At 47.4% G+C, this 22,476-nt stretch overlaps 10 protein-coding genes across 10 annotated transcripts; 5 read left to right on the top strand and 5 right to left on the bottom strand.

The window, feature by feature from the left end:
- Positions 1-352: 352 nt before the first annotated feature.
- APUU_10811A (PaaI family thioesterase) lies at positions 353-835 on the bottom strand (the record flags this gene model as incomplete). Its single annotated transcript, XM_041704941.1, has 1 exon — positions 353-835. The coding sequence occupies one exon, from the start codon at positions 833-835 to the stop codon at positions 353-355; it is 483 nt and encodes a 160-aa protein (XP_041550177.1).
- Positions 836-1,415: 580 nt separating this feature from the next.
- Positions 1,416-1,998, top strand: APUU_10812S (transcriptional coactivator p15/PC4 family protein; the record flags this gene model as incomplete). The annotated part of the gene is made up of 2 exons (XM_041704952.1): positions 1,416-1,703; positions 1,768-1,998. 2 exons carry the CDS (start codon positions 1,416-1,418, stop codon positions 1,996-1,998), a joined length of 519 nt encoding a protein of 172 aa, XP_041550178.1.
- Positions 1,999-3,823: 1,825 nt separating this feature from the next.
- On the top strand, positions 3,824-7,396 carry APUU_10813S (uncharacterized protein; the record flags this gene model as incomplete). Its single annotated transcript, XM_041704963.1, has 3 exons — positions 3,824-4,561; positions 4,614-7,143; positions 7,209-7,396. The coding sequence occupies 3 exons, from the start codon at positions 3,824-3,826 to the stop codon at positions 7,394-7,396; spliced, it is 3,456 nt and encodes a 1,151-aa protein (XP_041550179.1).
- A 533-nt stretch (positions 7,397-7,929) lies between these two features.
- APUU_10814A (putative C6 finger domain protein) lies at positions 7,930-9,977 on the bottom strand (the record flags this gene model as incomplete). The annotated part of the gene is made up of 2 exons (XM_041704974.1): positions 7,930-9,720; positions 9,807-9,977. 2 exons carry the CDS (start codon positions 9,975-9,977, stop codon positions 7,930-7,932), a joined length of 1,962 nt encoding a protein of 653 aa, XP_041550180.1.
- Positions 9,978-11,398: 1,421 nt separating this feature from the next.
- Positions 11,399-12,817, top strand: APUU_10815S (uncharacterized protein; the record flags this gene model as incomplete). Its single annotated transcript, XM_041704985.1, has 1 exon — positions 11,399-12,817. The coding sequence occupies one exon, from the start codon at positions 11,399-11,401 to the stop codon at positions 12,815-12,817; it is 1,419 nt and encodes a 472-aa protein (XP_041550181.1).
- Positions 12,818-13,067: 250 nt separating this feature from the next.
- APUU_10816S (aminopeptidase P family protein) lies at positions 13,068-14,619 on the top strand (the record flags this gene model as incomplete). Its single annotated transcript, XM_041704996.1, has 3 exons — positions 13,068-13,231; positions 13,323-14,355; positions 14,419-14,619. 3 exons carry the CDS (start codon positions 13,068-13,070, stop codon positions 14,617-14,619), a joined length of 1,398 nt encoding a protein of 465 aa, XP_041550182.1.
- Positions 14,620-14,928: 309 nt separating this feature from the next.
- On the bottom strand, positions 14,929-15,931 carry APUU_10817A (uncharacterized protein; the record flags this gene model as incomplete). The annotated part of the gene is made up of 3 exons (XM_041705007.1): positions 14,929-15,435; positions 15,495-15,627; positions 15,735-15,931. 3 exons carry the CDS (start codon positions 15,929-15,931, stop codon positions 14,929-14,931), a joined length of 837 nt encoding a protein of 278 aa, XP_041550183.1.
- An 848-nt stretch (positions 15,932-16,779) lies between these two features.
- On the top strand, positions 16,780-19,249 carry APUU_10818S (bifunctional aminopeptidase/epoxide hydrolase; the record flags this gene model as incomplete). The annotated part of the gene is made up of 10 exons (XM_041705018.1): positions 16,780-17,205; positions 17,265-17,349; positions 17,421-17,643; positions 17,702-17,819; positions 17,873-17,992; positions 18,048-18,173; positions 18,238-18,251; positions 18,316-18,544; positions 18,598-19,085; positions 19,138-19,249. The coding sequence occupies 10 exons, from the start codon at positions 16,780-16,782 to the stop codon at positions 19,247-19,249; spliced, it is 1,941 nt and encodes a 646-aa protein (XP_041550184.1).
- A 287-nt stretch (positions 19,250-19,536) lies between these two features.
- On the bottom strand, positions 19,537-20,666 carry CBP3 (uncharacterized protein; the record flags this gene model as incomplete). Its single annotated transcript, XM_041705029.1, has 3 exons — positions 19,537-20,054; positions 20,137-20,488; positions 20,601-20,666. 3 exons carry the CDS (start codon positions 20,664-20,666, stop codon positions 19,537-19,539), a joined length of 936 nt encoding a protein of 311 aa, XP_041550185.1.
- A 578-nt stretch (positions 20,667-21,244) lies between these two features.
- APUU_10820A (TIP41 family protein) lies at positions 21,245-22,196 on the bottom strand (the record flags this gene model as incomplete). Its single annotated transcript, XM_041705041.1, has 3 exons — positions 21,245-21,358; positions 21,414-21,807; positions 21,862-22,196. 3 exons carry the CDS (start codon positions 22,194-22,196, stop codon positions 21,245-21,247), a joined length of 843 nt encoding a protein of 280 aa, XP_041550186.1.
- Between the last annotated feature and the right edge of the window lie 280 nt (positions 22,197-22,476).

Raw genomic sequence — 22,476 nt, forward strand, 5'->3', positions numbered from 1 at the left:
CTACACTACGGTGTACTTCAGTTACTCTTTACCGATTCTAGGTGTAGTTCACCCGCCGTTCCAAAAATCAGATTTGTAATGTCGCGAGGATTTTCAGAATATATCATTACTTAGGTTATTACTTTTTATCGCTACACTAGTACTAAATGCAAGACTGAACATGTACCCGCTATTCACTGTGAAACCCCTAATAAATAAAGCAGGAGGTCCCCAGCTAATAGGTAAAGATGGATATCCGCTATCCGAGTGAATCCGGGCACTCAAAGTATATGTGAATCATGCCAGATGCAAAGAAGATAGCGGCGTCGTTGAATTCATGTGGGTATAGGCAAAAGCTCTTGATTGAAATTGGTTATCGTGCTTTGATGTATTTTGTATGGGACCCCTGAGCCACTAGGGTGGTACTGCCAGGGCTGGTGCTTTTTGAGATAGTTATGGTAGTAAAGGCAAGAGACCTGCCAACTTTATTGGCATAGCCTCTGATATCTAACCAGTCGCCTTCACATGCGGTAGAAAGATAGTTGATGTTGATATTGGTGCTCACTCCAGTTGACTGCAATCCACACGAAGCGATTGCCAAACCGCCCGCCCAATCTGTGACACAAGCAGAAAATACACCATGTAAGCCGCCTTTGGAGTTCAGATGTTTAGCGCTGACCTGAAGCCTCGCAGAGAAGGAGCCTTCTTCGGCGAAATATATGTCCACATCACTAAGCAGAAAGTTGTAAATAGGGCTGTTAACCTGAATGCGATTCCAAACATTAAGAACCTGTTGTAACGGTGTTCTGGCCCCATTTGATTCAGCCAAGGTATCTTCCGCCATGACTATGGACATTCGAGGGAAAAGTTAGGAGAGAAAGGGAAATTAATCAAGTTCCATGTGTGTGTGTTTGTGTGTGTGTGTGTGGAGAGGGGTATTTTTTTGTCATTGACTTGCGAAGACTTGACCGCATACCTAGAGCAGGCGGGGGGATAAAGGCAAAGGCGGTGGTGGAGCGTCAGCCTTACATAATACTCAGTTGATAAGTTGGTTAACTAACCAACTACCAACTAACCTAGCGAAGTTTAACGAGTCACGTACTCACTCATTCGGCCATTCCCAAGTCCCAACCCCATTTCCAGCTACAACAACCATACGTACAGAGTACTGTGGGAAGGAACGGCGGCGCGTGCTGTTCATGTGATTCCGCTCTATTCTTCCTCTGCCAACTGTAGCTCGATCTTCTATCCTCTTACCGTTACTATTCACAAGAAATTATCGACTGGTCATTAGTCCCTGACATATCACGTGGTTAAGATACTCCTCCTGGGTCATTAAAGCATACAACTTTATCCTATAACTGCGGACTGAAACTTATAAGACGTTTCATTTATTCATTTCAAGTCCCCAGTTTCAAAAGGAACGGCCAAGAATTATGACTTCGCGGTCTAGAAAGAGAGTTTCAGAGGCCTCTGATAACTTTGTTGTTGATGACGGGGCTCCTCTTAACAAGAAGTCGAGGACTAATGCTTCACGCTTCTCTAGTTCGACTGGCTCCCGTAATTCCCATGGGGTTTCTACCAGAAAAGAAGACTCAAATGGCGATAGCTACTGGGAAATCTCAAAAATGCGTCGCATCACCATATCCTCTTTTCGGGGAAAAGTTATGGTTAACATCAGGGAATATTACGAGAAGGATGGAGAAGAGCTTCCCGGGAAAAAGGTAAGCTTGCAGCCACAATTGCATAGTTATCCTAGAAGCGGTTTCTAAGTGCTTCACAATAAAGGGTATTTCATTGCCAATCGATCAATTTTCCGCCCTGTTAGCTCTCCTACCTGACATCGAAACTGCATTGCAAGAGAAGGGAGTATCGATCCCTCGACCAGATTATGTCGAGTTAGGTGCAAACTCCGATGGTGACGATGGAGAGAAGGGCCTGACTGACGAACTCTCGGGAGCTCGGCCCTCGCGAATGAATATTGAAGCTACAAGTGACGAGGATGAGAGCGAAGAATAGGGTTTTTATAAAGGGAAATTGAGGTTTCCTCCTACTGTAATTCGAAATCCACTCGGCTTATTTCATGCAGTAATAAAGGCGCAAGCTGATTATTTGCTTTTACTTGTTTCCTGTCTTTATACATCACAATTCGATTTAAAGCTAATCATACTATCCAATTACTTGACCGTCCACCCTTGATAGCGCTGCATCGAATGGGTTTCACTTTATAGTTCAAGGTTCCCATGGGCTACTCTCAGTCTCTCACACATTCATCTCTAGTAGGAAATGTCAGGCTCCACCAACAAATGAATAATTCGGGGTGAAGGTTGTCTAGGGATTTGGACTACAACCACTACTGTATTCCAGGATCGACAATCTTCATTGATTGTTGGCAAGCTGTTCATCCACCCAATATAACCGGAAAACAGAGAGAAAGAGGTACCGCAGTCCATGGCCATGTAACATTACTCCATAGGTAGTCAGTTCAACCTAGGCATTAACTATGGCCGGGGGTTCAACACTTTACCGGTAATAGGGATGTATTTGGCCAGCTTGATGCCTTTGTTCGATAGTAAGGTGCGAGGTGCGGGTGGCCTTTCATTCGATTTCCCAACATTTAGTTACCAGGCTTCCTAAGGACTTCGTCTGATCTGGAGGTAGAAGAGTATACGGTTCCTTTGGCGAGTCGTAACTAGAGATCCATTGATTGAAATTTGGCCATTGAGTGGCATTGACCCCACATAATTCCCATCACCACCTCCTCCTCGGAGAAGAACCAACGAGTCAAACGACACAGTAGTCCGCCTCGTCGGTGCTTCTTCCTCGGATCCACCCAGCACCCCCCTGAGCCGTCTTTGCAGAATTCCCCTCGATTAAACTAATGTCATTGCTTTTCTTTCGCTTGTCTGTGAATTGTATTGCAACCGCCATCACCTACTTCTGTCTTGACCCCGAATGTCAGCGTTCTTTTGAGACTTAAACGTCTGCTACAAATGCGCTTTTTGGGTACCTAATTATTTTCGTTTGGTTATTGCTAGTCCGTTGTGTCTGCGAGATACAACCATTATTATTTGCAACCGAAAGATACCAACGACGCACCGAGCATTAGCTGTTCATCTAAAACCGAGGCTGGTACGAGGATTTAGGTACCAACTAGGACTAAATATTTTGTCGAAATCCCTGAACACAGAAGGCAATGGGCCGTTCTGACAACTCTTTCCGCTGTGTCGGGACGTATTGAGACACTTGAATTGAACGATCTGGAAACCGTTGAGAGGACACGCCGCTGCCAGTTCACACGCCCATTCACGATCTCCTTTCAGCACGGGATGTCTAATCCCATTGACCGCTATAATTGCAAGAAAGACTCGATTTCCGTGAAGTATGTCGTATACCTTCTCTCCGTCTTCAGAGAATTAGCCCAATTCACCCGCCACACTCTCCCCTTCTAGCTATTATTACCGTCAAAACTCTCAGCCTAATAACTTTTTTTTCTTGCCAGACGGCTGTTGCCATTATCACCGTCTATAGCTGCGTTTGAAGCTGTCACCATCCTGCAGACTGCAGACGCTACGAATCACTCTAGAACCCCACACGCCTCGAAACAAATTAACTCTCCAGCTTAACTCCTTTTCATTCCGCAACCCCAAACTCATTTTCGTCATCGGAAGTGGGTTGCCTCGAAATCAAGCGCGTTGCTTAGGATTGGCTCATACCTATCAAATTTTCTGCTTGCCAATAGTCGTCTTCGGAGGCCTTTTCTCTTGCAATCGTTACATGTCCAGAACACGATTTCTCGCAAGAAACAGTGGATGCGCTTGACCTTGGGCTGCTGAAACTCAAAATGTCGGAACCACCCAGCGGACAACTTGCCAGCTCTCCCAATGCCGCGGATGATGGTAATATCCGCGGGGGCCTTGGTAGCTTGAACCGATGGTCGCAGTCAACGACCTCTAGCAACTTTTCGCCGACTTTTGTGAATCATCGGCGCCAGGAAAGTGCCCATAGACTGCATGCTACAGATAATAATATCTCGCACAAGAAGATTCCGAGCTTAGAAACTAGCCCCCAGGGCCGTTTCCCATATCAAACCAGTGAAGAGGGCCAAGGTGCATTTACAAGAAATCATACTTCGCAGTCATCTACTGAGCGGAGCCATATGGAGACGACAGTGCCAGACCTGGTGGAACTAAACGCGCTGCCGAAATCATCCACAAATACGACAGGTCCATCTTTGTTGCGGCCTGAGTTCTCACTTTTTGAATCGGCATTTGTACAGGATGAATCACGAGGGCAAAAAGGTTCACCGGAAAGGAGGCTCATTGAGCAGGTGCCAGCTGATTATTCCATCCACCAAACCTCTGACTACCCCTACAGCGAGAATGATAAGCGGCGACAAGGTCCTTCTCAGAAGGCCATGCTCTCCAAAGCTCTGCAGAAGGCGAACACGGCTGTTCTTCTCGATAACGCAGCGAATTTTGAAGGTGCCATGGAGGCGTATAATGATGCATGTCAACTTCTACAACTAGTGATGCTTCGAAGCAATGGAGGAGAAGATGAAAAACTTAAACTTCAAGAAATTGTAAGTATAGGCGCGTTCTTAGGTTGTGGGACCACAGCTCATAAAAAACCAGCGCGACACTTATATGATTCGAGTTACTGAGCTCCAGCGAATGGATTTTTCGTTTCGGAATATCGACAGCAAAGCGCTTCCTGAACGCCCGCTGAGCCAAGAATCGTACGGTGAATATATTCAAACTGCTCAGGGGGATGATTATGGCTTTGCCAGTGGAGACCCCGGCTTCTTAGAACAGCAATCACCCACTACCCGTGAGACGGCTTTGGAAGGGACAGAGGCATTGATTCAGCCACACATTCCTCCAAGGCGTCAGTCATTGCTCCCATCAAATCTAGATGATGGCTTGCACAATCAAAATTCCTCGTCTATTGAGAAGAGTCAGGCGAATTCTGCACAGGCTATTATCCAAGGACATCCCCTTTCACACAACCGTGAGAATTCTGGCATCGTTCCTGCATTTTTAGGTGAATCAATTTTGGAAGAGAATGAGCATTCTCTTAAGTCTCGGTTATCGGAGCTATCGGTTTTGAGCGCGCAAGCCCGAGATATGAATGAGTCGACTTCGTGGCTGGACACTATAGATGAATCTGGCGCTTCTTCGTCGCCGTCGACACATTCAAAAGCGTCGTCTGTATACTTGCGCCGAAGAAGAAGCCCTCGCAACAGCCATGGTACAGAAGCTGAGTTCGATGCTGCTCTTGACGCAGCGGTGGAAGCTGCATATGATGAAGGGTTTGAACCTGCAAGCGGTTCGGAGGCGCAGGAAGATAATGATGATGCTTTTGCGAACGCTCGCCGCAATGTTGAAATCGCGAAACAAAAAGTAAGGGAAGCCGAGCGAGAAGCCGAGGTGGCGATGACACGGGGACGGGGATTGCGTCGAGCCCAGGATCAAGACAGCTCGGACAATGTCAATGATTTGGGGCTAGATTATCTTGACGAGGAAGCGGAAGAAGAGGAGCGATTGCTAGAAGAGATGACTAGGGGCTATGTCATGGATGATTTCGAGTTTGACCTCCAGTCGAAGTCGGCACTTCCGCGTCAGTCTACTTCGGGCGGTCATCCGAGGAACACTTGGGAGAGCCCTGCTACGGTTAACACAATAGCAACAGGTGGAACGCTACCGCCCCTTGTGGAGGATGATACACTTCCTTTCGAACAGAGTCCAACTCAGCAAGAGGAGCCAGATTTCCCTCAGGCCTCGGCGCAATCGGCTTCTAGGTCAGCTCACGCACAAAGTGTACGCGCGCGAAGAATGTCCGGTCAGACCACGGTTGAACTCAAGATCGAGACCTGCGCTCGTTCAAGATCTGGGTCGATAAATCCCGATATTTCTCAATCCTTAGACACACGAGCGATCCGGTCCTCAAGGGCCCCGGCACCACCAGAAAAAGAAGAGAATTTGACGAGCCTTGCCCTACAATCAAACGGTATCTTCGACAAAAATTCCTCGATAGATTCCACAGTGAATCAGACTAAGCGGGACGTGTCCATTGGGTCCGCCAACGAAGAGACATCCTCGAATTTGTACCTTGCTAGAGAAGTAACACAAGTTGAGGATGATGATACCAATGGGAATTCTAAAATGCTTTCACCATCTCGCCGGCCGATGGGTAAGGTGCCCTCGGCGCCAGATAATTTGGGTAGGCCGCATCCAAGCACCCTGCCCTTTCGATCAAGAAATGTATCAGTGCCGAACCCAGATATTTATACCGATTCCCCAGTCACACCCTCGATGAACGCATTCCCCACATTGGATTTCCAAAAGGGAATTGCAACAGCTTCAATAAATGCCTTGCCCACGCCAACTGCTGCCAATTTTGTCTCCAGCGGGCTGCCAAGCGACGGCCTCTATTTGTTTGACAGCTACATTCATTCGCCAACCAGCCCTGGCTCTCCCAATCCGCTTGCTACTAATTCACCTCTCCCGTTAGAGCCTTGCCCTGAGTCATTTCTCTTACGTCCATTCTGGCTCATGCGGTGTATATACCAAACTATATCACACCCCCGCGGCGGATACTTGTCGACGAAATTATTCATTCCCCGTGATGTTTGGCGTGTTAAAAATGTTAAAATCAAAGGCGTCGAAGAGAAAATTTCGAACTGTGACCTGCTAACGGCAGCATTGCTCAAGCTATCCAAAGTTGACATGTATGACGCCGACGCTGTCTTGGAAGAGATGCAAACATTTGAGAGTGTGTTAGATCAGGTTCAAATGTCATTATCCAAGAAAATTGGCAGCGAAGTGGGTGTTCAGGGCGCCATGCCTCTCTTTAAAGCGGCTCAGGCGCTCGACGATGCCACAACCTATGATGCACCACCACCGAGAGTGTCAAACGGACCAAGCAAATCATATTTGAGCTCTTGGCGGAAGCTACGGTCCAAGAATTCTGGATTTGGTGCAGGCTCGATGCCTAGCTCAAAGGAACCAAGCAAAGACCATTTGACAATAAGCTCACTTCCAATGACTCCAATACCAAATGCTCAGCATGCCAGTCGAAATATATCACAAGTGCAGTTCAACGGACCGAACGCGAACTACATGAGTGCATTGGCCCGACTTTGTGATGCTGCTCAAGTTTTGGGTGAGTTAAAATATCCACCACACTTACCATTGGAGCTACTGACGCAGTGTCATTCTTTTCGCTAGACCAAATCGCCCAACAAGTTGAAGATCCGGGCTTGAGACACTCTTCTCAAACACTTGTAGGGTTGGAACTCAGCACTCGCCACGCGGCTGAATTCTTTGGCTTTTACATATGCCGATTTGCGCTTAACGACATTGGTATAATGCTTGATAAGTTTATCAAGAGGGGTAGCGAATGGGTTCTCCTTTAATCAAACGCAGGTTGCTTCTTTCATTTCTCTTTTGACGCTTGCGCTTTCTTTTTCACCGACCGCCACCTATAGTTATACCCCTGTGGCAGTTTCTTATCACTTATATGATGATGATGCAACCCATCACGCTACGTTTATGATAGTTATTTTGTCTACACAATACCCCATGTCATGTATATAAGCCCCAATATATGTATACATACATACATCATAATCATATCACTTTCCTGCACGGCCATGTTGGCTCTACCAGGAATGTGTTCCGCTGTTTCAAAGATTGAATAATAGGAAAACCTGTTATGTAAACTGTAACACAAGAAAGTAGGGGTATTCATCTTATTGATAAGAATGTAACCTCTCAATATTGCTTTGCGCCAGAAAATCCTTTATGAATGTGAGTCTGACTGACTCCTTGGAAATAGCCATCCACCTTCCAGATGATTGCCAGAATGAGTACTTGAAGTCACTCGATGTGGCACCCTCCTCCCTGTGCTAGGGACGACTAAAATAGCTTTCCAAGTTAGATTCTGAAATCATTTGCAGAAAATTTCACCCGAGGATCTAAGACAAATTTGACGACGCCGCTCTGCGTCACGAAGTATTTCCGCAGATAGCTTGAGACTTGGCGCTAGGTGTGCGTACCGGTCGACCTCTGTTATCACGCTAGATATAATACTATCCACGCGGAATGTAGAGGGCAGTAAAGCCGCGAGCGCAGGTGACATAGTTGCGCCCATTATCAGTAGCGATTGGGATACCATTGATAGAGCACCTTGCCATAAATACGGGAGATGGCCGTCACGATGACTAGTCACATTCTCTAGTTGGCATAGGGTAGCCTCTAAACAACGCCGGCAACATTCTCTTACCCATGAGTCGCCGGATGCCTGCTCATTCTCAAAAACCGCTAGGATATATGGCCGGTAGATTATTGTTCGGCAGGCGAAGTACCGGAGTCGGAGGACAGTCTGAACGGGCTGCGAAATGGGGGTGTGGGATAAAGGAAACCGGACGGGTTGGGGAAGGCCTTCATACCACTGGGATAGTTGGAAGTCTAGTTCCGACACGATTGGTGCTAGGGAAGCGAGCGTGAGGGTGTCGTCTCTCTGGTAGATCATGTGGCTAACTCGATTGAGCAATCGCCTCAGGGCAATCTCAGCTAAAAAGTACCAGAGTTCGTCACGGCCAGTACAGTTGGCAGGTTTATGTTTAGCATCCTCGTCGTTCTCGCCCGCATCATCATCGTCGTCGTCGTCGTCATAATCCTCATCAAATTTCCCTGGAAGATCGACGAGTTCCTCAAAGTTCACAATTCCAGAGTGCGGCAGATCTAATTCAGCCAACAGATCGCTTTCATATAGGAGGGCATTCCAATATACCCTCACACTTAGCTCCCTCCATTGGATAGGAACACGAGATGGGTTGCCGAATAATAACTGTAGCTTGATGCTGGCGTTTGATAGCAATGCCCAAGCTTCAAGTGGCCGGACCAAATAAAACAAGTAAGCAGCTGTTAGGATAATACATTGGGCGGCAGCTACAGAGTTGCGCATAATGACAGACGGCAGAAGATTCCATGCTGCCATAAAATATGAAAAACCAGGAGGATCCTTGTCCGTCGGAACCAAAGCGATACTGCCATACTGGGCGGCACAGCCAAGAGCTAAGACCAAAAGAGAAACACAACTCTCTGGGCCTTCTCTAAAACCAAGAGAAACAGCCGCATTATAATATCGTGGCCAAGTGTAGGGATTAACACACGCATACCAAACGTTGACTAGTTCAAAGAAGGTTTCGATATAAGCTTGGGCATGGGATAGATCAAGCGCAGCAGAGGCATCCATTCTGAGCGGCTCACGGGCCATTTCTAACTGTAATAACGTTTGTGGATCATATGGGCGAGCCACTAAGTCCCCAATCAAGGGCCAGTTCAAGAGATTCAGTGCCGGTGTCGTGTGTGCTTTGGGCATTGTTGATATGCTTGTTGGCGGGTTTGCCCATGAGCCGAGTCCGACAATGCAGGTCGTTCTTCCAGGTACAACTTGATGCCTAGATGATTTCGCAACGACGTCATCGCTTCTAATATTGATTTCGTTACTTGTTGCGGGTGAAGTCGAGGACAACGTCAAGCGAGTATTTTCTGCTGCTAGGCTAGTTTGTAGTAGTCCCTCGATTCTTGTGAGCCTTTCAATGATCAATTTATCTCCAGCATCTAGCTTTATGCCGGGTTCCCTGTAGACGCATTCTGCATCAAGGTCAGTGCAGAGTTGGCACCTTGGGCGTGCTCCGTTACACCTAGTTTTCCGTAAACGACATATTTGGCACTACTTTGCTTATACTTAATGGTTAACAATGCTTGGGTGGGCCGGTCAAAAGAATTATAAGAATGGAGCATGGTGAAGATACATACAGCAATGGTAGCACGTCTTCGGGGGTACTCGGTGGCTTCGGAACTGGGGCGCTTTTTTTTGTCCGCCAACTCATTCAAACCAGTTGGTGAATTAGAATCGAACGGTAACTCCCTGTCCCTCTCCGGTGAAATAGACATAGTTTCGGATGCTGAAATGGTGAATATAGACATAAGCGAAGCAGGCCGCCGTAGAAGAGTGCAAGTCACTTTATATACGCAGGCAAGCTTCTCATGTCAACAAAACCACTGCCCATTCGTACCGTTGAGCTGTTCAAGGCGAGTATCCAAACTTTAGTACTGCTAGCATTTTTCAAGGTTAAGGAGCGCAAGGCGTAGGATATTTTGAACAATTAGGGCTTTTGTCGTATCGGAGAACACCTTGCGCTGTGGACAGAGTTCGGTAATCGAAACCAAATGGGCAACTGCAACTGGGGAGGTAGTGGATCGAAATTGTTCTCGAAACAGCGAGGCATATGGAATAAAGGGAAAACTTCTGGAGTAAGTGTGGCACAGATACTTGAAGAACCATCGGCAGTAAATACCGTATAGAAGAAGCCAACCACCATGTACGAACTAACCCAGGGCCCTCTTGTTTGCTAGGAGACTAGATGGTATGGCCTCTGTTATATGTTGGTGACTCATGATTGTCTCATGTTTTCCCCGCGCCTCAAGGTTATTTCAATCTGTAGGTATCGGTCTTCTGGTTGAGCGGGGAAGCGTCAATGACGGTGGTGCTCCTGCACGGACTACCGACGGAGGCTTCGTTGATCCCACGTGAGAAGATGGTGGGGCTATGTACTAGAGCACTGCGTAGCGAGTACTACGTAGTCAAGTTTTAACCGAGAGCAATGATAAAATCAGCTCTGGCACGATTACCTGTACTTCACTCAAGCATAAAGCCTGGCCGAGGCCCTTGTTTCAGGCGGTCGGGGTCGTTTATCATACCTTCCGAGATACGGTCTGTGGTCCGTGGAGGATGCTCAACGGAACTATTGGATTTAATTTGGAGACGAGAATCTTATTCGCCATCCCCGTGGTTATTTTGCCCAGTTGGAACTGTTTGCGAACATGCCTTTAGATGGAAAGGGCTGGATTGAAGGGCTGAGGAGCTTGTCATACGAAGCGACTCCAGTTAAGTAGCTCATCCAAGGTGAGGACTTAACCAGTTGATCTCAAGGGTTGGAGCCCGATCCTTGAACAAATTATTACTGTAGCATTAAATCCTTGCGTCTACTACGTATAGAGACCTAGTACTTTTGTAAAGTGCGGAGTATATTTGGAATTAAACAGAGGTAGAATACAGTAAAAGTCGAGGCAGTGGTTCCTCATGTCGGGTCTGCCGGGCCCCGGCCGGAGATGTTCGTTGCCAAATTTGGAGTAGTGTAATTAACGCGTCGCTTTCTCCAAAACAAAGCAACGCGAGATCAACCACGATCGCACCTACCACACAATAACACCCCATTCACGTCTCACAATTTGAAGACAAATCAAACTCTCATTTTCCTTCTGGTTCTCATTGATTGAAATCACGCCAGCGGTACTCGAAGGCGAACGCAAGACCTCCTTCCTCGGCAATACGTTTGCTTGATATCATGCCCAGACCGGCAGCGAAGCGCAATCATTTGGCGACGGTAGCTTCGAAACAGACCCAGAGTCATGATTCGTCGCGAGATATCGTTGGATCTCGCGATATCTCACGGTCACCAAGAAGCGATGCAGTGAGCAGTTCGCGACTCGCGAATAGCGCTGACCCATCCGATATTATACGGCAATTAAGGAATCAAACGCCTCTCAGCAAAGCGCATGGATTTGCATTAGGGTCGTCACCTGGAACCGAACAGGGAGCTACAGGCAGTCGACCACCTACGAGGGCCCGGGGCTACTCCTCGACCCTTTCCATTGCTGGGCGCAAAGGAGATACGAGCTCGAGGATCCCGGGGACGCCTGCCTTTGAGAGTTCAATATTGAGCAACTTCAGACGACGACCTCGACAAGCGAGTATTCTACATATGATGCACGATGAGGATGGGTCATCTGATCTCGACGACGATGACTTTCTCGGTGGCTTAAGTCCGGAGGATGAATCAACACCATTGAATATTTCGCGAGGGAAGTCATTGGTGCTTAGGCCTGCCGTGTCTTCCCCCGAAACGTCTCCATCTTTACTTTCAAGTGGTAAATCTTCGAAGCGCAAACGATCAGTCGACGAAACTGAAGCCTCCAACTCGTTTCTCGATCTTGAAAGAAGCACACCTGGGCCCCCAACATCAGGAATGGACCCAAGACAGAGAGAATCCTCTGGTGATCTGCATCATCCAACACAATCTCCGGCTACTTTCAGCGAGACGATAGTACCACCAATGAGCAGTCCTGTTCCGGTTCTCACTCATGAAATGTCTACACCAGATTCAGATCGGCAGCTGTCTCGTGCAAACCAGGCCCAGATCCCCAAGGGCGCACAGCCAAATGATAACAAGTTTCATATCCCAACAGCAGCACTTCAAGATAAACTCTTGCCTCGAAGGCGCCAGAAGAGGGTAGCGCGCCTGGGGGCATCCAGATTTGACGTCCTCGGCGAGTCAGATGGAGATGAAGTCGCTACGCCTGCACCAGACGATGACGAATTGAGTTACTTACCCTTTCGTAATCGGTCTCATACGCGACGACATCCAGCGAATAAGCCGAAACTGGTCAATAGTAATCGAGGCAGGGCAGATATGAAACTTCACGGCAAAGATGCCACAACCATTAAACAAAACGGCATTAGCTCTCGTAAAGAAACAAATGGTGGCAAAGAGAACGAGTCTACCGACATGTCCTCACCTTTGTCATCAGCCCTTGAGTCCGACGAGCTCGACTCTGAATTCGATCTTGAACAGGAACCTCCGATCAAGGCTTATTTAAGTGAAGAGTTAAGAATGCAGGCTCTGAAATTCGCAGAGGTGGATAAATGGCAGATGGAGTTTGAGGATGTGATCACCAACACTCAGGAGAGTGGGGCCTTTAGGTGAATGGTGTTTAATGCTCAATAATATGAGTTTCCCTTATTATGTTTGAACTAGGCAAATTAATGTAAAAACCGATAATTAACTGTCTAGGTTCAGATCGCGCCACCGGTGATTCAGCCCCGCTGTCAAATGGAACCCCGCTGGTTTGCCGAGCAGGGCCGATGTAAGCCGCCGTTGCATTGGGACAGATAAAATAGCTCCAGTCCCCAGAAAAGCGCGCTTGAACTTCTTTGTTACATTGGACTGAAGAACCATGACTTCTCTTGACACCATCCTTGCGGCCAAATATCCCGCCAAAGCACATGCTCGACGGGTTGCCGACGGTCTCAAGGCTCTTGGTCACAGTGGAGGCGCCATCTACCTAGAAGCTCAAAAAACCCGCTTAATCGAAGACAATGACGAACCGGTGCCCTTCAGGTAAGTGCTTTTTTGGTCGCGGATGGGTTGCTATACTTTGTCGCTGGCCGCATTATTTGTGAGAATGTTGCTCATTTGCTGACTATCGCAGACAACGGCGCCCTTTCTTCTATCTCTCAGGGTGTTTGCTACCGGACTCGTCTCTGATCTATAATATCGATTCTGATCAGTTAACCCTCTTCATTCCTCCGGTTAACCCAGATGACGTGATCTGGTCCGGCCTTCCACTGTCACCTGCGGAGGCACTCGAGCGATATGATGTCGATAATGTGTTGGAGATACCCGAAGTCAACGCAACATTGGCGACCATTGCTGCCTCGAAAGGCAATACGTGTGTTGCTTTTGCGATTGTGGAGCAGGTATCTGAAGGTACAAAATTTGAGGGCTTCTCTGAAACCAACTTCAGCGTACTGAAGGGTGTCATCGAGGAGACTCGCGTCATCAAAGACAGTTACGAGGTTGCGCTTCTTAGGAAAGCAAACGATATCTCTGCCAAGGCCCATATTGCAGCCATTAAAGCCGCAAAATCTGCTACCAACGAGCGTGAAATTGAGGCAGCGTTCATTGCCGCTTGCATCGCTAACGGAGCCCGTGAACAATCATATCATCCGATCGTTGCCTGTGGTGAGAACGGTGCCACTCTACATTATGGAAAGAACGACGAGAATCTGGTCGACCAGGTTACACACCGGAGAAAGGACAACGTTCTAATTGATGCCGGCGGGGAATACCGTACTTACTGTGCAGATATCACCCGTGCGTTTCCCCTGAACGGTAAATTCCTGCCAGAAACCCGCCAAATATACGAGATTGTTCTACAGATGCAATTGAAGTGCATCGATATGCTGAAGGAAGGGGTACAGTGGGAAGACGTTCACGCGTACGCACACCGCATTGCAATCAAGGGCTTGCTGAAGCTGGGGATTTTGCGCGGTTCAGATGACGAGTTATTTGAGAAGCGGATTAGCGTTGCTTTCTTCCCACACGGCCTTGGCCATTACCTTGGAATGGATACGCATGATACTGGCGGCAACCCGAACTATGAGGACAATGATACCATGTTCAGGTATCTTCGTGTCCGGGGCCAGCTACCGGCTGGATCTGTTATCACCGTTGAGCCTGGCGTAAGTCTTATTCACTCCATTGCGCTATCTTTCAATATTAATTACTGATCGTTTCTCTTATAGATTTATTTCTGCCGTTTCATCATTGAGCCGTTCCTCAAGAACCCCGATCTCCAAAATTATATTGACGTGGATACCCTGCAGCGATACTGGGCAGTCGGTGGGGTTCGCATCGAAGATAATATCCACGTTACTAAGAATGGGCACGACAACCTGACTACAGCACCTAAGGTGATTGAGGAGATTGAGGCTCTGGCTGCTTAGGGCCATAACTTTATAGAACACCGAATCCGAAATCCCATGCTCTCAAAAAAAAAAAAAAACATCATACATTACAGAACCATAGAGTAACACAGCTACAAGCAAACCTTAAGTAGAATTGTCGATCAGTGGGTTTATACGGGGCCCAGGACCTGCAGACAGAAAAATAAATGGCGGTGCGTCTATCCGTAGAAAAGCGAAAATAGAATATTGAGCTCGGTGACGAGCAGATTACAAATGATGGTGGATCGATCCACCGATAGGTACGTCCCCCGATTGCGAGTCACGTATCGACAATCCAGTTTGTGTCTTTTAGAGGCCACTGCGAAGTCGCTTCCTTCCACTTCCCTTCACTCCAGATTCTGTCTCCGCTCGGTCCTGTGCGCGTTTCTCTTTTTGGTCCAGAACCACGGTCAGGACGTCAAAACAAAACTGCGGAACATCGAGACATAGTTGCTTAAAATCTTCGACCGCCTCATGGCGCAGGACATGGCTCCTCATACCCCAAAAGTTCGACACGGGCCTGCGAATAGTAACATCATCGGACGCCGTGTTAGCATATACATAGCGGGCATAGGCCAATTCACCACGCGAGGTACTATTGATGCGATGTATCTTAGAATGCGCAAGGGACTTCAGGGCAGGAATACCTAGTTTCCCTGCCAGCGTGTATACACGAGCATGCTTGAGGAGCTGTTCGCCAGTATCATCTGTTCCATTGACAATTTGTAGTTGTGAAGGTGCATAGTCCCGTGTGTATTGATACTGTAAGAAATAACCAAACGCTTCGACGTCTTCATCAGGGAGTTCAATCCGGCGCTATGGAATTTAGTGTCAATTAACGGGCATCGCCAAGCGGAAGATAATGTGCCACCTACCGGACCTTCGCCAAATGCCTTAACCTGGTCGGATAACAAAGGCGTTTCCAACAGTAGGCTCTGGTGGGCCGTCATGGCAGTCTTTTCATCACCGCTTCCAACAACGAGCTCGACAATTGGTGATGTCAAGAAACTATTGAGAGAGTCCGTGAGTATAGTCTCCATGGTTGCGATTGAAAATAACACATATATAGGCTTTAAGGGAAATAAGTGAACGCGGCCGGGGTGTTGTAAACCTACTCAAGGAAGTGAAGCAGTTTTGGGGGCTGTGATTCCTCTGCTGGTTGCGCATCTGGTAAAGAAACGTCTTGTGTCTGTTCTGTTTGACCGTCATTTCCTGCACTTGGGGCCGGCGTCATCTCCGCATCGACTGGAGTTTGCGTGCTCCGCGCTGCATCTTCAGTTCCACCAACTTGCACCTGCGGGGCCGAATCCATTTTCGAATATCATGTGGGAACAGCTCAGTGGGTATATAACGGGCAGCTGGGAAAGAGTCAATGGAAGCTGATTGTAACTAACTGAAGGCAAATAATCTCTAAATTAAGCTGTGAAGGTGCTCTGTACCTAATATTACAAGAGCAATTAGGTGTCCAGTTAGGTTCGATCTGGGAGACAAATTTTCCCGGTTAAACTTGATTGCAATCTGATGCTTAAGTGAACAGATAAACACAGACTGATTTGTTGCGCAGTTGAAAAGCGGGCATTTGAAAAGCTCCGTTGCTGGAGTACTATTATCCAACACGTGACCTGAGATGTGCTCTGGCCCCTGCCAAGATTAGTATTGTGTGTAGGCCTCTCAGATTCAGATGGCTGCAACCAGCCAGCCCCAGAGGATCACTCCAGTTGGAGTGCTGGAGTCTGGTCTGTCAGGCAGATCAGCGATGCCTCTTCTTTGTAGATCGACTAAGTCAAAACTGCAGTCGATACAGCTATGCCTTTCCCCAAACATTGTAAGCTTCTGGCGCTATTTCCTGTCTCAAGAGGTTACAGTATAGATGCACATCCATCATCGGCAACTGTGTGCATTCTGTAGAGTTCTGCATAGACGCGAGAAGAAATGGTCGCGCTATCCTAGTCGCATTCATTGAGTAACATACGACGTAATCGGTGCCTGGCAGCCTGAGGGCGCATCACCATTAATTAGGTACTACCGTACGGAGTAACTATATGAAGGCGCGGCTAATGACGGTAACCGAATTTGGATCCACCCTCCAGTGCCGCCAACAACTACGGACTCCGTAGTCAAAGAATCTCAATCGTCCAAACTCCAAACGCATGAATCCATATGTTCCGGTCGTTTTTACTTCGATCACGATCACAGAAGTTATATTTTGCTCGAAGCACGCTCTACAGCAATTCAACCAGAGCCAATTTCTGCGCACGCAGCATGGCGACCCTCATCAACCCCGCAAGGGACCCTAATACCTTGTCCAACTATAATAATTGGATTTGTACTCATAGCATCGTCAACTTTGAGATCCTTTTTGAACAAAAGAAGCTTGTCGGAAATGTTATCCACAGGCTCAGATCAACCACCAATGCTGAGACACAAGAAGTTATTCTTGATTCTCACCACGTCAATATCGGTGACGTCCAGGTCGCGGGTTTACCCGTGAAATGGGAGCTTCTCCCTCCACTGGGGCCTTACGGGACCGCGTTGAAAATTAAGCTAGAAAGGCCCCTTAAACTTGATGAAATAATTGACGTTAACGTATGTCGGATCGCTGAGGCTAGCAGCCGGCCAGGCCAATGCGCTAACAAGGGTTATAGATCTCTGTCGAAACAACAGAGAAATGCACCGCTCTCCAGTGGCTGACTCCGGCCCAAACATCAAACAAGAAGCACCCGTATATGTGTAAGTAGCCCTTTCGAGAATTTGTGGCCTGTGATGATATTCAGTTAGAGCTAACGGTTGTTGCGATTCAGTCTCTCAGTGCCAGGCCATCCATGCCCGGTCGATTTTCCCGTGCCAGGACACGCCTGATGTTAAATGCACTTTTGAATTTAATATCACTTCCCATTTGCCCGTTATTGCCAGTGGCCTGCCTGTTCGCAACTCCTCGAGCAAGCCGCAGCTTGGCGTAAAGAGCCTTTACCAATTCCACCAAAAAGTCCCTATTCCAAGCTATCTGTTTGCTTTAGCTAGTGGGTGAGTGCAAATGTCCAGCCACAATTGCATTTACTTTTTCACTTACTAATTTGGATAGCGATATTGTGGAGGCTACTGTTGGGCCACGAAGCGTTGTTGCAACCAGCCCTGATAAGCTTCAGGAATGCCAGTGGGAGCTCGAGGCGGATACGGAGAGGTTTATTGATACGATAGAGGTTTGCTTATAGACTTGTTCGTATCGGAATATCTAACTAATTTGTGAGTTCAGAAACTTATTTACCCCTATGCATGGGGTGAATTCAATGTCCTGATTCTTCCGCCCAGCTTCCCATACGGAGGTATGGAGAATCCGGTATTTACCTTTGCGACACCCAGCATCATTTCAAAGGTAGGTTTAAAAAATAAACTGAGCACCCTTTTTTGTCATTAATATAAGCCACCAGGATCGGGAAAATGTCGACGTTATTGCCCATGAGCTGGCACATAGCTGGAGCGGTAATCTGGTAACTAGTGCTTCATGGGAGCATTTCTGGCTTAATGAAGGGTGGACAGTCTATCTGGAGAGACGTGTAAGTTCCGAAATCATGCCTATTGTTGTCTCGTGAATGTTGAGCACAGTTGACCATTGTACAGATACTAGCTGCAATGTAAGTGATCTTATTCTGATATGTCCTTAGTTCAAATGTTCATTGACCGAACTTAATTTAATAGGCATGGTGAAAAGTATCGCCATTTCTCGGCCATTATAGGCTGGAAGTCCCTTAAAGATTCCGTTGAGCGATATGGCCATGATCACGAATTCACAAAATTGGTTCCAATTCTCAAGGGAGAAGATCCGGATGATGCGTTCTCGAGCATCCCATACGAGAAAGGATTCAATTTCCTGTTTTATCTGGAAACCCTTATTGGAAAGGAGAAATTCGACCGCTTCATTCCCCATGTGAGTTTGCCATGTGCTCTTGTCCTGATAGATTTGATGTTGATATCTTCTAGTATTTCACTACCTTCAAAGAGAAATCGCTGGACTCCTACGAATTCAAGTCCTCACTTCTGAGTTTTTTTGGGCCTGATGCTGAAGCCTCCAAATTTTTGCACGAAGTGGATTGGGATGCCTGGTTCTACAAACCTGGCCTGCCTCCAAAACCAGACTTTGATACGTCGCTAGCTGATGTTGTGTATGAACTGGCTAACAAGTGGAGGTCCCTTCCCGAGTCTTCATTCCACCCTCGGCCGAGCGATATCCAAGGATTGACAGCAAACCAGATTGTCGTCTTTTTAGAACAAATCCTGCTTTTTGAACAGCCTCTAACTGCTGATCTGTCCAAGATTATGGGTGAGGTTTATGGTCTTGCTAAGAGTGGGAATATTGAGGTTTCCAATCTCTATCTTCAAATCGGTATTAAGGCTGGCGACAAAAGTGTGATCGAGCCAACCGTAGATCTTCTTGGAAAGATTGGAAGGATGAAATTCGTGCGACCATTGTAAGAAACCCACGTCAAAGAACAGTTGGTAAGAGGGCTAACGAGTCCACAGATACCGAACTTTGCAAAAGGTTGATCGTCAAGTGGCGATTGATACCTTTGTAAAGTACAAAGATTTCTACCATCCAATTTGCCGAGGTATGGTCGAAAAGGACCTGTTTTAGCCAGACAACGTGTGATTCATTTAGCCCCGCCATTTGGCAACTCGCACAGGCTGTTTCGGTTGGTCTACCCCAAGCCTGCTGGGGTCTGGTAGGTTTATGGACCTCGCGTCCCTAAGAAGGCCTACCAGAAACACGCAAGTTTCCACTAACACTTGCAGGTCTCTAGAGTAAATAGACACTCCCGCAAGCGGCATATACCATACAAATGAAGTCCTCTCTCATAGCCCAAATCATATCGTACAACTATCACACGTAAAATAGGCCCTACTTTCCCGGCATATTCACAGCTATCGCTTTTTCTCTACCAAAAGCCTGTCTGCATCAGAGGGTGAAAACACACCAGGTTTGCCCTTGTTCGGTGAACCTAACTGGAAGATCAGATCTGCGTCATCCAGCTTCGAAAGTTCTGAGAGCAACCGCCGCATATAGGCGACAACACGCGCAACTTTTTCCCACTCAATCTCATTCCCGTCAGGGGTGTTATAACTCGCTTTCCACAAATTTCTCCACACAGCAGCACCTAGGACAGCATCCCCTTTGATGAGACCTTCATCGTATGCGGCAAGAACACCACGCCACTGGATGAAAAGGTCCTTCAAGAACTTATTCCTGATAGCACGACTCGTCAAGCCATGAAGCACATCCATACGATGCTCGGCACTATGTGAGAAGTGGTCGATCAAATGGCGCGAATACGTCTGAAGACTCTCATGAGACGGCAGTGCCCGAAGTCGAGCCGTTAATAGGTACATATGGAGAAAAGTAATCTGAGACCACGTTGAAAAGGTTGGGACAAGGCCTAATTCTAATGGCGGAAAAAGCGCAGATGTCAGCTACTGTTTCTCGATGTGGGAAAAAAAAAAAACGGGTATGGCCAGAAAACAAACCTTGATACCACCAACCTTCTCCAACACCTAGATCCTCTCCGGCCTCCGTCTTGGGAACCTGGGCATTCTTCTCTTGTAGCTGGGGTATCCTGTAGTCCCCTTGGCTGGAACAAGCCTCGAATAGCTTCTGGGTCATTCCATATGCGATGTAGGTTTCGGTCGCTCCACCAGGGCGCGGTGCTATAGCTCGCGCAAGTCTAGACGCGAACTTGCAGCCGTGTGTATTGGCATTGGAAACTGGTGTCCTATGGGGTTTTGATGGGCGAGTTGTCCCCGGTAGACTCGCTGATAATGTGCATAACGAACGTCGGGAAGGAATAGCTAAAGCAACTGGGCGATTTGTAGTTTGCACCTGTATCCCCAATTAGTTGCGATGGAAAAGGAGTGTGTTCTTTTAGCAGTTCTCAAAGCTTGAGTATGGCAACAATTCGCGAGATTTTCAGCCACGGAGGGGTTGATAGTACCTGAAGTCTGAAGCATTGGCTACTAAGCTTCCTGCGCCAGAAGCTGTTGAATTGTTTGGTCGGCATCTTGGACGAGGAATTGCTCCAGCGTGAACTCCGACCTTTGCTGGATCTTCCTAATGAGTACAATTACGAAAAATGGGCGATGATCATGAGTGTTTGCACTGTTTGCTGTCTGGCAGATTAACACTCATCCTGATTGGTGGGTCGTAATTCTCAATTAGCATGGAGATAGGTTGGTACAAAGAAGTTAAGGTAGGTACTGCTAGCTGCCATTGATTTCTCAACAAAAAGAAGCCCGTTCTATCATATGTATTTACACACAGGGGTTACGCTCTCCCACTGAAGTTTGGCCTGCACCGTATTGCTTCATTGGTCGGTAAAAAGAAAATCAACCTAATGTTGTGCCGTGTAGGGTTCCATATCAATGGCTACAGCCAAGCGTGGGAAGCTGCGCCGGTTTATGTACCAGGACACCAACCGGTACCTATCATCATTAATAATCCTGCTATCAGTAAAAGGATTGCAGATGAGCGTCTGAATATAGGTTGCTTTCGAGTGTCTTCAAGCCACTGGGCAGTTCCTCGCACCTTTATGCCGGGCAAAGCATGTCGAAGTATGAATATGATTTCGCCTTCTTGAAATTATTCACCAAGAACGACTCGCTCTAGTCGCTTACCAACCACGGGGAGAAGTTCAGAGAGTCTGTTGGGGTCTCTCATGATCGCTGGTATATCATCTCGTGCGCTGGCTAAGTTCTATATGATGCATTAGCTTTCGAATTCTGTTATTCTCAAATTAAGCTTAACATGCCTGCCGGACTGTTTCATATTCGCATTCTCTGGCCTGGTACTCTCTTATTATTTCGGACGTTTCAAAGTCGACATAGACCCTGGTATCCCGAAGCCGGAAGAGAACGTTGTCCAATCTCATGAAAAACCTCGACAGAAGGAGAAGTCTGTCTGGCATTACACGGATTTTACATGACAGCATAGTAATCCCGTTATCGGCCAGCTCATCTTCGTATAGTATTACGTCGTCGAAGAACAAAATTGGGTCGGGGCGTTTAAGTAACTCTATCGGTATAGGAGTTGAGGTCGCTTCAAAGTCGCGACCCTGTGCAGATACAACGGTTCCCTTGTAGTCTGTACTATACGACCAGTCAAATGGCTTGACAACTTCCTTTATACCTTCGTGAGTAGTCTCTCTGTTAAACCATCAGCGGTCGGAACTGGTTTCAGCCAACACGTGTTCAGCTCACCTGCTCTTTTGCCATTCCCTTGAATACGCTACCTTCAGCATAGACTCCCCCGTCTTATCCACGCGGTCTAGCGCGTCAAATGCGTTAAATTTGATTCTCCACCCACTTATTTCGTGTTCAATCGAAACGAAGTTATCGCCAAAAATCATTTCTGGCGGGGCGATGCCAAGATTTTTTGTCATAGTCTCAATGGGCTCTGCTTTGAGTATGGGGAGCTTCTGAGTCAAAATCTTGAATCCCTTTACGGTAATGGAATTGGGCGTCTGCCAGGTGGGCGAGACTGCAGCTGTATCCCCCGCGATGACCACGGGCGCTGCGCGGTCATTCGAAGTCATCCTTTTCTATGCGGAGTGGGGATAATCCGGGTTAAAAGAACACGAATGGTCAGGCTTCCGTGACTGAGTATCTGTCTATATGAAAATAGTATAGAATAGAGTAAATAGATAACAGTAATACTTAAGCTTAAATGTATTGCACTTGTGCGCTGCGGAGAACGGTTTCAATACCCCGCGGTGTCCGGAGAAAGGTGCGGTCCGACGGGTTGCCGTGGTGACAAGTCGAGCTTCAAGCCACCATAAACACTTGGTAAGTTCTCTGATTGAACTTCGATTCCTT

Source organism: Aspergillus puulaauensis, chromosome 1, assembly GCF_016861865.1.
Source record: "Aspergillus puulaauensis MK2 DNA, chromosome 1, nearly complete sequence".
Taxonomy (NCBI): domain Eukaryota; kingdom Fungi; phylum Ascomycota; class Eurotiomycetes; order Eurotiales; family Aspergillaceae; genus Aspergillus; species Aspergillus puulaauensis.